The following is a 12,890-nucleotide window of genomic DNA, read 5'->3' on the forward strand; positions in this document are numbered from 1 at the left end:
CATACATGCTTTGCAATGATGCAAAGTCTTTTACACGGTTCAGGGAGCTTTGCTGGGCCTCGTTGCGTACGTAGTACGTACTAGCTAGCTATAGAGCTAGCTAGAAGCTAGACAGATTGATCCAGTGGTGCATTCCTAATAGGACATGAGCCATGTCTGTGCCTCTATGAAAGCCTGCCCCTCGGATCGACCCGTGCCCGTGCTGCATGCACCACGACTACTGCATGCGCAGCCCAGCACAGTGCCATGCACATACACATCGAACAGTTCCGAGGTGAAAGCGCTAAGGTATAGAGCTAGCCATGTCGTGGGTGTAGCTATCTATAGCCGGAGACATGTAGATCAGTCGTAGATCAGTAGCTAGGGTGGCCAACGAGCTGAGATCGGGAGATAGATAGATAGCACCGATCGAGGAGGACCAGGGCCAGGAAAGAGAGGAGCGGATTAACCATCCTCGGCAAGCAAGCACGCATGCATGCAGCGCAGGACGCAGCGTCTCAGGCAGAGTCGGACAGATCGATCACAGTCAGCCGGCCGTTGCGCCGAGTGCCGTCAGTTTCATAGCTAGCTGGGTTTTTTTTACACTGCAAATGAACGTACAGTACGTGTCTTTTTGTGGATGGTGCACTGTTCGGTTTCCGACATGGGCAGCCCCACGGCCACACCAGCCGCGGCCATAATATCACGGCCGGCACCTCTCCGTTGGAGCTGAGCTGAGCCGAGCTAGCTGCGTCACTGATTGATTGATTGCCACATTTTGTCGAACCAGTGACCCAGTGAGCTAGTGTCATTTGGCGCCGGCCGGCCTCTCGTGTGACATGGACATGGGGATGGGGATGGGGATGGAGAGGGAGGAGGGGCTCAACCTGAGCCTGTCGCTGCAGCAGTCGCCCACGTCGCCGCCGAGGTTCCAGGCGGTGTTCGCCTGCTGCTACTGCCCGAGGAAGTTCAGGAGCTCGCAGGCGCTCGGCGGCCACCAGAACGCGCACAAGCTGCAGCGCAACCTGGCCAGGCGGGGCCGGGAGGCCACCACGGCGCTGTCTCTTGCGGTGCCTCCCGGAGACCAGCAAGCAGGCAAAGCAGCCGGCGCCGATGATCCGCCTCGCCCCGCGGATCCCGACGAAGCGTGGCGAGGAGACGGCGGGAGGATCCATCGCCATCGTCTGCAAGGAACTGGCTCAGGAGCAGCCTCCTCTGGTGGTGCGGGAAGGGGCAACGAAGAGCTTGCGGATGAGATGATTGACCTGTCCCTGAAGCTATGATCGATCGATGCAGGAGCAGGAGTTAGCTTGCCCCAGATCGAAGCACGTGTACTCTTCCTCTCTCTTCCATGTGGTTCATTTCTTCGCGTCATTTCTTGTGTTCTCTCCTGCGCTATCTCGTTTATCAGGTTAATTGCGCTGGTCTTCTGATTTGGGCTTGCCAATGTACTCGACCTTCAGGCCAGGTTTCATCCATTATGCATGGATTGTACGCGTTACTCTCTCCGTTCCATAAAAATTGGCACGGAATTAAACTAACTCTAGTTTAAATTCATGTCAATCTTTATGGAACAGAAGAGTAATTAGGTACACTGATCATTAGAAGTCATTTATTTGAACCTGCTTGCAGTAATCTACTTTCTACTACTATCGTATAAGTACCGGCCGGTTTGAGGTTCTTATTGCTTCAAGGGTTCATCTTGAATTCTTGATCTGTGTCAAGAATTCTGGTTTAATTAATGATGCGTTGTCCTGGAACTCCTGTTAATTATTACCACTACATGTTAAAATCTTCTTGCAGTGATGGTTTTTCCGGTAGTGAGCGCCGTCTTATAGACAAACATCTGTATCAGGTAAAATAAATATGTCAGTTTTACGTCTATACTCCCTCCGTTACTAAATTCTTGTCGTGGTTTTATTGCAAATTTATACTAAAACCATAACAAGAATTCTATACTCCCTCCGTTACTAAATTCTTGTCGTGGTTTTATTGCAAATTTATACTAAAACCACAACAAGAATTTAGGAAACCTGCGTATGATGTGCTTTCTATGGCCACATTGTCACATTTGGCTGGGTCTCATTCAGTTGATCTTGGACATAAGCTCGTACTGTCACACTACCCACAGGTTCTGCTTCTGCCACCTGCAAGATGCTACCGGGTAGACGGATGAAGTGCAACACTATACGTACTTGAATATGCAAGAAATTAATATAATAGAAAGACAATTTTTTTGCATGCAGTGCATCTCAGTTCAGCAGCCCGCCAGTGTACGATATATATATATATATAATTATAATTATAATATCATGAAAGTAATGTTTTGGCCGAACAACTCAACTCATATGATTCTGAAATGCGATCTACATATTTTAGACAATCTAGATATATAGTCAAAGTTTTGATTTTTTTTTGGACGAAATGAACACAGCATGCTTTTCATTGGCAAAGTGGTCGAGAAGAACTCAACCAATAAGTAATACAAGATTAAAAAGGAAGAAAAGAAAGCGAACAAAAAACAGACACAATAATCTAAGGAACATCATCACTAGCAGAAAGAAGGGCACATCGGCGCCCTAATCTGTCTGCCTGCTTCCATAATCTAGCGTCATCATGGATGATATCAACAACGGCCGTCGCAGCGTGCCGAGAAGCTTTGACGTATTATGTACTCATGTCGACCCAAGTGTCACCTGATCTCGTGAAGGTGGAGACTGGAGGGAGTAATAACTAATACTACAGTAACATACGTTGATTAACTATCGTGCTAAATTAATGTTGACTTGCTACTGCTCCAGAAAACCCCTCCACTGACGGTCAAAAAATGGGGATGGTGGCGGTGATCACGCCCGCCACCAACTCTGCGTCACTGGAGATTTTGGTACCGGTGGCGGGTAAAATACCCGCCACTGCTGCTCCAAGATCAACAATGGTGGGTAAAATACCCGTCACCGAATACCCACAAACCGCCACTGTAAATCCCTCCGGCACCATCCGAAGAGTGCGTGGAGTACATCAGTGGCGGGTACTTCGCCACTCGAACATTTTCCAGTGGCGGTCTATGGCCACCGCCACTTGAACTTTTTCCAGTGGCAGTCCTGCCTAACCGCCACTGCTATGTGTTCAGTGGCCGTGGTTCTTAACCGCCACTGCTACTATTTTTCCCCAAAGATTAATAAATGAGTTATTTATAAAAATAAATATTCCTGTAGCACAGAAATAGCAGGAATACAGCACAGCACAGATAATAACAGCAACACAATATACAACACCAAAGAAACAGAAATAGCAGCAAATATATTACAAAGTTCCACACGAGTTAAACATTCAAGTCACATGCATGTGTATACAAAGTGTTTGAAAGAATGAGCCACAAATAAAAGTATTCCACACAATTTAGCCACTTTTGGCGACAATCCCGCCGCCGTAGTAATCCCCGCTCGATTTGAGGACCTCCTTGTTGAGGATTTCGCCGATGTCCTTCTGGATCTCGTACACGAGAATTTAAGAGTTGTGCCCTAACTCGGCGTTGGCCAGAAACCAATTCCTCACTTCTTCGAAGGTCTTCTTCCCCTTCGGCTTGAAGTCGTTGATCATCTACTGAATAGTGTGCGTGCAGTAGTAACCGCAGTAGACGGATCCTTCAGGCTGTTGCTCGCAGGGGAAGTTGAAATTGTGCCTGAGGGGAGCGTTAGGATTGCGGCTGAAGCCAGTCATCCCGTACCATTTCACCGCGTCACGATAGGCTGAGTCGATGACATATTTGATGGGCCCAAAGTCGCGTTGTGGTTCATTCCCCTTGCGTCTTAGTGGATCAAAATATGTGACCGCTTCCATATCGAGGCAGATGGCGATTGTCACCCAATGGCCGCTGTTTCACAAAAAGAGCACATTGTATCAGCCAAATAATATAACAAGCAAGTCTTCCGACGGAAAAAGATTTATGTATTCATGCGAATTGAAAACGACTTACTGTAGATGGTACAATATCAATACGAAATGGCGGTCTCTGTGCTTCAAGATGAATTGAGTGAGGTATTCAATCGCCAACCTTCTACTTTCGGCCAACAATGAGTCTGGACCAAGCAAAGTGGCGTTGAAGAGTAGGGGGTCGGCGACGGCCATCCCATATTGCGTCACTCTATAGGGCTCCCTCGTGTAGTGTACACACCACCGTCTTAATATGGCGTTGTCGAGGCACTTGCAGTTGAAGAGGTGAAACAAGTCGAGGAAGTCAATGCCGAAGGTGACGTCGTTTTCCTTCTGGATTTCCCCCGTATTGGAGTCGAAGAAGCCATAATGCTTTGGCACTCGAACCCTGATTTCCAGATTCTGGAGGTCTGCGCCTGATGATGCCACATTCATGTATTTATCATGGAGCTCTTGCATCTCCCGTGGCAGGCGATATAGGTCATCCTGGCTCACCATCGGTTGTCTGGGGTGTAACGACAAAAATTGGGAGAATCGCCTGTCCACGAAGTAAGACCCATCAGGCAATTTATCTCCAACACGGGGGTGGGTGGGCATCTTCAGAATGTCTGGCCGCTCTTCCCAAATCCCTTCTTTCTGCGGCGCGGTCTTTGGTTGTCTTCCCGTAGAAGACGACTCTTTCGCCTCCTTGGAGTAGCCCTTACTTGCCTTGCCGCCTGTCCCCCTTTTGTTTTTCCTGCGTCTCAGGAAATCGGAACTGTCCGGTTTCTGGGGGACCTGCATCCCAGCAGGGGCACTTGGACGGCTCTCCAACGGGGCCGATTGTGCTGCAGCTCACCGAGGGACGGGTCTTGGTACGGATGGCTTCGGGGCTTCGGGTTTGGGCGGCGACAGAGGATTTTGGCTTGCATTGTCGTCGCTGCACTCCACCACAGGTGAGAAGTCTCGTTCCGCGGGCTCGTAGTCGAAAGGACCGGGTGAGGCGCCAAGCGGCGACGGAGATGTCATGCGCCGGGCGGGTGGAGACGGACCGAGGCGGGGGGACGGAGATGGAGACGGCTCCGTAGCGAGGACCACCAACCTGCTAGGCCAGATGAGGTAGGAGTTGATGCAATCCCTTAGGGTCGTCGCCTCTTCGTGTGGAGGATAAGGGACCGGTTCGTCCTCGAAGCTCCTGAGCACAGAGTCCAGCTGCACCCTGACCATGTCATCTCGCAGGGTCACGTGGTGCACCACGGCCGTACGCGGCATCAGCAACCCGCGCCCGCCCAGAGGGTTCCCCACCGTCGGCATGTGTAGCCGGCATTTGACGTCCTTCTGCGCATGACAAACATGGCAACATCATTAATGGATTGGAGCATGATAGTGGTATTTCTCAATTTTTGGTAGCGGGCGAAGACGCTTACCGTGAGGTTCTCGTGGGGTGGCCCAAGCGGGTCAAGCTGGCACTCGGTGCCGGAGCATGAGGTGCTCTTGTTCCCTCGCGGGGACGGATCCGATGTGGGTGGGGTTGGTTGGATGGGCGCCTCCGGGAAAACACCGTGATCGATGAAGTTGTCCACGTCACGCTGGTCCCTTGCAAGCCGCATGAGCTTCCTGAGCTCCTCCCTCGCCAACACCCGGATCTTCTCATCTATGTCCTCTGAGCTCTATTCTTTGCTGGACTCCCTTCTACGTTTGCGGGAACCTTGCTCTTTCGCCATTTGCCTGCGAAAGGGCCCGGAACCGACACCTCGCATATGGCCCCTGTGCTCATTTCGTTGCAGAGCGTAGCTGATGGCATCATCCCACTGTTGGTTGATAGACGAGTGGGAGCCATCCAACTCCCACTCTGCCATTGCACCCTGTATACAAAAAATAACATGCTCGGTGTTAATGTTATATGTGAGTATAAGAAGCCCAACCGATAAAAGAAGATGTCAGGACGAGGCCTTACGAGTGCAGCCTCTTGCTTCTCTGACATAGGCTCCAGGCCCGCCCACTGATTTGCGGTCATGGACGACCACATCCAATTGATGGAGCGCTCACCGCGAAGCAAAGTTGGGACCCTCGGCTGTATACCGGCTTGGTCCAATGCGGCGTTCTCCTTCGCACACACCTTCTCCTTTCCGGGGCGTCCACGACTGCCGAGGCGGTGGTCGAAGGGCCTTTTCTCACGAAGCTCCTTGTACCATTTTTGGCTGGCCTTGAATTCATCTGAGCTGACCCACTCCTTGAACCTCTCCCAGTCCTCCTCCAAGATCCCCTTCCAGTGCTTGTTCACCTCTATCTTTCAGTCTTTGCCGATGAGCTTCCGGCAGTTATACTGCCACGTGCTCTGGCCCTTCCTCATGACTTGGTGCATCCGCCACTCCAACCGTCTCCCGATCTCATCATTGGCAGGCACGAACCGCTTCCATGCCGCCTCGTAACAGTCCTGCTTCACAGCTTCCGGGACGTCGCTCCATCTTTGATAGATCCGAGCGCGTACCCGTACGATGGCATTGCATGTGTTGGAGAATCTTTCTGCGGCCTCCACCGGTTCCTCCGGGTAGTTTTCTTTGTTCAGCTTGGTGACGACCCACGAGTCCGTCGGCACCTTGTTCTCCCCCTGCTTGGACTTCGACTGAGTAGTCGCCTCCGTAGCCTGAGCTTCTTCCTCGTTAGCTGCTCCTTCAAGGAGCAGCTGCTCCTTGGCTCCTTCAAGGAATAGCTGCTCCTCGCTCATGGCAATTTCCGAGCCCGAGGAAGATGCCCCCGCTTCAACGCGAGCCTGAGGTTCCTATCCAACACTTACAAAAGTAATTTAAAAAAACGGAAAAATTCGGCATGACCTATGCTATAAAACAAGAAAATTTTGGTATGACCATTGCTGTAAAACAACAAATGAGTCTACCCGAATGTTATACTTGCATAAAAAAAACTCCCACCCACATATACCCCCTCGGCATGATGGCCGGACCCTTCTCAACGACCCGGCACGATGGCAGGTCCCACATTCCTCATATCAACCGACACAATGGTCGGGATTACATGCATGTATTATTAAACAATAAACAACAATAACATCAATACTTAACCATAAACAACAATATTTAAACCCTAACTAAACATAAACAACAACCCTAATTAAAAAAAAACAGCAAGATTCAACCGTAACTAACTATAGAACTAAACATAAACAACAATATTTAAACTGGGGCGGGGGCCACGGAGACGGCCGGGGCAGAGGGGTTCGGCGGCGGAGTCAGCCGGGGCGGAGGCGGCAGGTGGAGGTGGCGGCGTCGAGGCGGCCTGGCCCGCCCCCGGCGATACGGGCCGGGCGGCGGCAAGGCGGGTCTGGCGGCCAGCGGGGGGGCCTGCGGGGCGAGGGGCTTCCCGCTCCTCGTCGTCCGTTGCGAACCCCCGGCCCCAGATTTGTCTGGCTGCAACATGGCGGCGGCGGGGAAGGGTGGCAGCTGCGGCGGCGGTGGCGGCGGAATTGGGCAGGGCTTCGCCTAGGGTTTCGGGGATGAGCGTTGCTGGTCTGTGAGAATGACGCGTGTCTCGGATACAAAAATTTCGCGAAGTCTCGCCCTGAAATATATATAGGAAGGGTTTCCAGTGGCGGGTATTTCGCGGATACCCGCCACTGGAGACCCTTCCTAGGGTTACCGGTGCGGGAGACCACCGGTGGCGGGTATTTCCAGATACCCGCCATTGGTGAACCACCAGTGGCGGGTATGTAAAATCCCCGACACTGGTAATTGGAACAGGAGTGAGGGTTAGCCACATCCCTGTTCCACGCACCAGTGGCGGTGGTATTGTATATACCCGCCACTAGTTATTATTTTGGCTCTAGTATTATATTTTTATTAATTCTGTGTCTCTCTGAAAATTATGGCACCTGTACTTTCAAGTGTATAATAATTATTTATTGTATTACTAAATATTTCAATGCTAAATACATGGCTGAAATTGAAATATTTATGCTTTTGTAGTGTTTACCGTGGTTAAAAATTGTTATAAATTACAAAATTACTCAGAATGGTCTGATATTTGGCATGGAGGCTTCTCACATAACAATATGCCTGTATATAAAGTTTGGTGTCAAAATTCCAAATGAAGCCCATAAGAGTAACATATTGGAATCATCTAGTTAGATATCTATGATACCTTGTAAGCCAACATCCAAATTGTAACATTATAACAACTTTGGGTTTGATTTTTTTTCCATATGGCTTCATTAGACTGAGGGGTGTTTCCATGCCAAGTTTCAGCTCATTTTGATGAAAATTAATTTTTATGGAATTAAATTAGCATGAAATCCACACATAATGACAGAAATTTGTATGAAAGACTATGAATTAATGTCTAAAACTAGTATTGGGAACAAAAAATATTACTATACACCCAAAAGTACAACTGCTATATTTTTTGAGAACGCAAAGAATATAATAGGATTCTAATAGTGCATTCTGAAATAATTATCAGTGGCGGGTTTCAGGAAAATAACCGGCACTGGTGAGTTGGCTTTGCTCAGACTGTAACACGCAGGTTTGCATCGCGTATATATCGTGCGTTCACCATCCTTGTTTTCCTGCGGCGCCTCTTCCTCTATCGGCCACAGCTTCTCCCTTATCCCCATCCACTGCAGGTCCTTCCGTGCCTTTGGTCCATCTTTTGACTTGCCCGCGTGGTGCATCATCAAGCCCAACAGGCTGTCGCACACGTTCTTCTCGACATGCATGACGTTTATGGTGTGACGGCTCTGTAAGAACCTCCAGTAAGGCAGGTCCCAGAACACGGACCTCCTCGTGTATGTAAGGCCGCCGCCATCTGGACCTGCAGCCGGCTGTGCTTTCCCGGCCATGACTTCGAGGTCCCTGACAATTTCGTATACTTCGTGTCCAGTCAGCTCCCTCGGTTTGTGCCGCCTCTCTGCCCTCCCGTTGAAGCTTTTCTTATCATCCCTCCACGGGTCCTTCATCTCTAGCCACTTACGGTGTCCCATGTACACAATCTTTTTTGATTCTGGCAGGAACAACCCGTCTGTCTCGTCCCCGCACTTTGTGCACGCTTTGTACCCATGTGTTGACTGGCACGAAGAGTTCCCGTTCGCCGGGTAGTCATGCACACATGTCAGGAGAGCTGCTCGAAGGGTGAACTCCTCCTTCTTATGAGCGTCCCAAACCTTTTGACCTTCTCCCAAAGCTCCTTGAGCTCATCCTTCAGCAGTTCCAAATACACGTTTAGATCAGTTCCAGGCTGCTTAGGGCCCTGTATGAGCATTGATAGGTGGATGTACTTCCTCTTCATGACAAGCCACGGGGGGAGGTTGTATATGAACAGGATCACCGGCCATGTGCTGTGTTTGCTGCTCAAGTTTCCGAATGGATTGATCCCGTCCGTACTCATCCCGAACCTGATGTTCCTGGGCTCTGTGCCGAACTCGGGGAATTCGTCGTCCAGAGTCCTCCATGAGTTACATCTGCGGGGTGTCTGAGGACTCCATCATCGTTGCGGTACACGCCCTCAGGATCGATATCCGCCTGAGTCGCGTCGTGGTAGATGAACCACCTGGCCTCCTTCTCGTTCTGGAACCAATGCTCCAGCCTGGTGCCACACGGGAGATACCAGACCGTCTTTGCCACCGCACCACGCTTCAATTCTTCCTCCTCGCCGCCGTCAGGATTGGGGTCTTTCTTCCTGTATCGGGATGTGTTGCATACTGGACAGCTGTGCATGTCTTTGTAGTCGCCCTTATATATGATCCAGTCCAGCGGACAAGCATGGTATGTGATGACCTCTAACCCGAGTGGGCATGTAACTTTCTTCGCCTCGTACGTGCTCTTAGCGAACTTGTTGCCCGGAGGAAGTACCGTACATAGGTAACTCAGAATCTCCGTGAATCCCGAGTCCACGATGTTGTGTTTTGCCTTTATACGCAAAAGCTCGAGTGTCAACACACATTTAATATGTTTACACACATAAGAAATACATGGCACGAACGCTTACACACATAAGCTTAACCCTAGGGCTAACCCCAGGGGCTAAGCTGCCCCATACCAGCTATATAGAGAGAGAGCTAGAGAGAGAGATCTAGAGAGAGAGAGAGGGAGCTCATCCGAGCAAAATTAAAGCAAGAGAGAGAGGGAGGATCATCACTAGGGTGAGGGGGAGCTCCAGAGACAGCGGGGGCAGCCCGGGAGAGCCGCCGGAGAGAGATCGGGGCCGAATTTCCCGCCGGCGGCCAAGACACCATTAATGGCCATTTTGCAAAATTGGAGAAGAATAGGAGGAGGAAGAAGGGAGAGGAAGAGGGAGGAGAAGGGGGAGAGCTACCTTCTGGCAGCCGCCATCAAATTTTTGCAGGGCTTCACCGCCGGTGAGAAGCAGAGCCGCAGCTGGTCGAAGATAGACGCCCGGGCTTGAACAGCTTAGCGCTCGTATAGGGGTTATATATAGGGAGGTCTCCAGTGGCGGGCAAACTGAATAACCGCCAATGGTGACCTCCAGCGGTGGGCGGAGAAATAAACCGCCACTGGAGCCGCACCAGTGGCGGGTAAGATTATACCCGCCACTGGTGATCTCCCACCAGTTCCCCAACTTTAGTCCCACCTCGCTTGTTTACAAACGATCTGACCAGCATAAAAGGGATTCGGCCGCCCATCTTATCGGTGGCTACCCAGTCAACAATGTCTTCCCCTTGCGCTGGAGTACCAAACGCGTTCAGTTTGGTGCTGCAGCGGCTAAGGGAAGATCACTGTTGACTGGGTAGTCCCATAACGTGCCGACTCACCAGTGGCGGTCATTTTATTGGACCCGCCACTGGAAGACAGCCAGTGGCGGTGACAAAGAAACAACCGCCACTGTTGAGAAATTTAGTCCCACCTCGCTTGTTTACAAACGATCTGACCAACATAACATGGATTCGGCCGCCCATCCTATCGGTGGCTAACCAGTCAACAGTGACTTCCCAGGCCGTTGGAGTACGAAACGCGATCAGTTTGGTGCTGCAGCGGTCAAGGAAAGGTCACGGTTGGCCGAGTAGCTAACCCATTAGGTGCGGACTCACCAATGGCGGTTTTTTCAGGTGCCCGCCATTGCTAACATATGAGGCATCCACGAGCAACGCCAGTGGCGGTGATAGTCACTGCCACTGGTGCTACAGCATCAGTGGCGGCCCTCATGGATGCCTCGAGAGGCCTCTAGTGGCGGTGTGTTTTTTGGTCCATTTTAACCGCTACTGGAGGGGGATCACGGATGGGGTTTTCTGTAGTAGTGTGCTGATGGAGACGTGAGAGCTAGGGAGGCAACTAAGCTTGTATATATACCCATGAGGAAACCGCATTGGGGTCCATTAACAATTGACAGTGTTAGATGTAATACTTGTAACCCATTTTTTTTTTTACAAAAGCTCCATTCATTACTTAAGAAGGAGAAAAGTACAAGGAGAGCTGAAAAAAAGAAAATAGAAAATTAAGACAATTAGACAGCACTTCGGATGGACGAATCGCTTGGGACCAGATGCAATCAATCATGGAAACATGGCAGCTCCTTTGAACCAGCAAGCTCCTTGGAACCAGATGCAACCAACAGCCTTCCAAGCAGCACGCTCATCCCAGGCAAGGAGACACAATTGAGAGACAGTCTCTGCGCATTGTTAAAGACTCTAGAGTTTCTCTCAAGCCAAATGAACCAGCAGCCAAGCATGAGGAAAGTGCCAATCTTCTGCTTCAGACCAGCAGCAAGAGATAGCTCAGTGCACCACCAAGAAGTAAGATCATTTGGCAAAGGCGGAGCAAGGGCAGAAAGCTGCAGCTGGCACCACCGAGCAAGTGCATTCGAGAATCTTGTCGAGAAAGAGTAGTGGAGGAAGATATGGCTTGCCGTTTCAGGATGGATCCGACAAAGCTGGCAGGTGGGATTATGCGAGATGCCTTTGATAGCAAGCCGATCAGCGGTGAGGCATCTATTTTGGGTTGCAATCCATAGAAAGAACTTGATTTTGGGTGGCACCCGGGATTTCCAAATGAGCCTAGCGGCCTTAGATCGAGCCCTGCCCAAGAACTGCAGATGGTAAGCACTCGCAGCCGAATAGGAATACAGTGTAGTACACCGATTCCTATATGAGTCTTGTATTGCCACACCTGGGGTTCTTCCTGGCCTATATAAACACGCAGACCGTACCAGACCTAGGTACGGTTACACCCAAAATATTCACATGGTATCAGAGCGGTTCTTCCCCGATACCTAGCTGCCCACAAAAATCGCCGCCGCCGCCGCCCACAAACCCTACCGCCACTGCTCCCTTGAGCCGCCGCCGCCTACAACCTACATATACGACCTACGACAGATCGATTCTCGATCCTCAAACAGCCCAAAACACATCCCAGTTCGTGCCTCTCTTGCCGATCCAAAAACCAGATCATGTTCATCCCGATCCCAAAACCATAACCCAGATCGTGCCTCCCTGCCGATCCTCAACCCAAAACTGCGATTCCATCACCAGATCCTTGCGTCGCCGCCGTCATGTTGTCATCGTCATCCACCGCGGCTCTGGCCACCGCCCTCGGTGCTCCTCCTGCCCAACCCCTCACTCGTGCCAATTTCCTTCTGTGGAAGGCGCTGATGATTCCCGCGTTTCGCGGTGCTCACGTGATGGGGCTTCTGGACGGCACTGACGTCGCCCCCCTGCCAAGATGGAGTCTGAGGATGAGCACAAGAAGAAGATCACCATTGACAACCCTGCCTACATCACCTGGATTGCCCGGGTTCAGCAGGTTCATCGGTTCCTGTTGAACTCCCTTTCCTCGGACATTCTCTCGCATGTCCTTGGGATGAATTCCACCGCTGAAGCATGGGCATCCATCAACGCCATGTTCGCCTCCGCCTCTCGGTCCTAGGTGCAGCGACTACGGTCCAAGCTCCAGGAGACGAAGAAACTCAGTATGTCGGCAGATCGGTATTTCACGCTGATGAAGGGCTTTGCATCTAAGCTCAACGCCCTCGGCAAG

General features: G+C 50.8%; 1 protein-coding gene across 1 annotated transcript; it reads left to right on the forward strand.

The window, feature by feature from the left end:
- Window positions 1-694: 694 nt before the first annotated feature.
- On the forward strand, window positions 695-1,721 carry LOC100830698. Its single transcript, XM_003581226.4, has one exon. It carries the CDS (start codon window positions 819-821, stop codon window positions 1,260-1,262), a length of 444 nt encoding a protein of 147 aa, XP_003581274.2. The 5' UTR covers window positions 695-818; the 3' UTR covers window positions 1,263-1,721.
- The last annotated feature ends 11,169 nt before the right edge of the window (window positions 1,722-12,890 follow it).

The sequence above is a fragment of the Brachypodium distachyon genome, chromosome 5, assembly GCF_000005505.3.
Source record: "Brachypodium distachyon strain Bd21 chromosome 5, Brachypodium_distachyon_v3.0, whole genome shotgun sequence".
NCBI classification, from domain to species: Eukaryota; Viridiplantae; Streptophyta; class Magnoliopsida; order Poales; family Poaceae; genus Brachypodium; species Brachypodium distachyon.

Excerpts from the sequence above, each read along its gene's own strand:
- LOC100830698 (XM_003581226.4), top strand. The coding sequence starts at position 819 with ATGGACATGGGGATGGGGATGGGGATGGAGAGGGAGGAGGGGCTCAAC.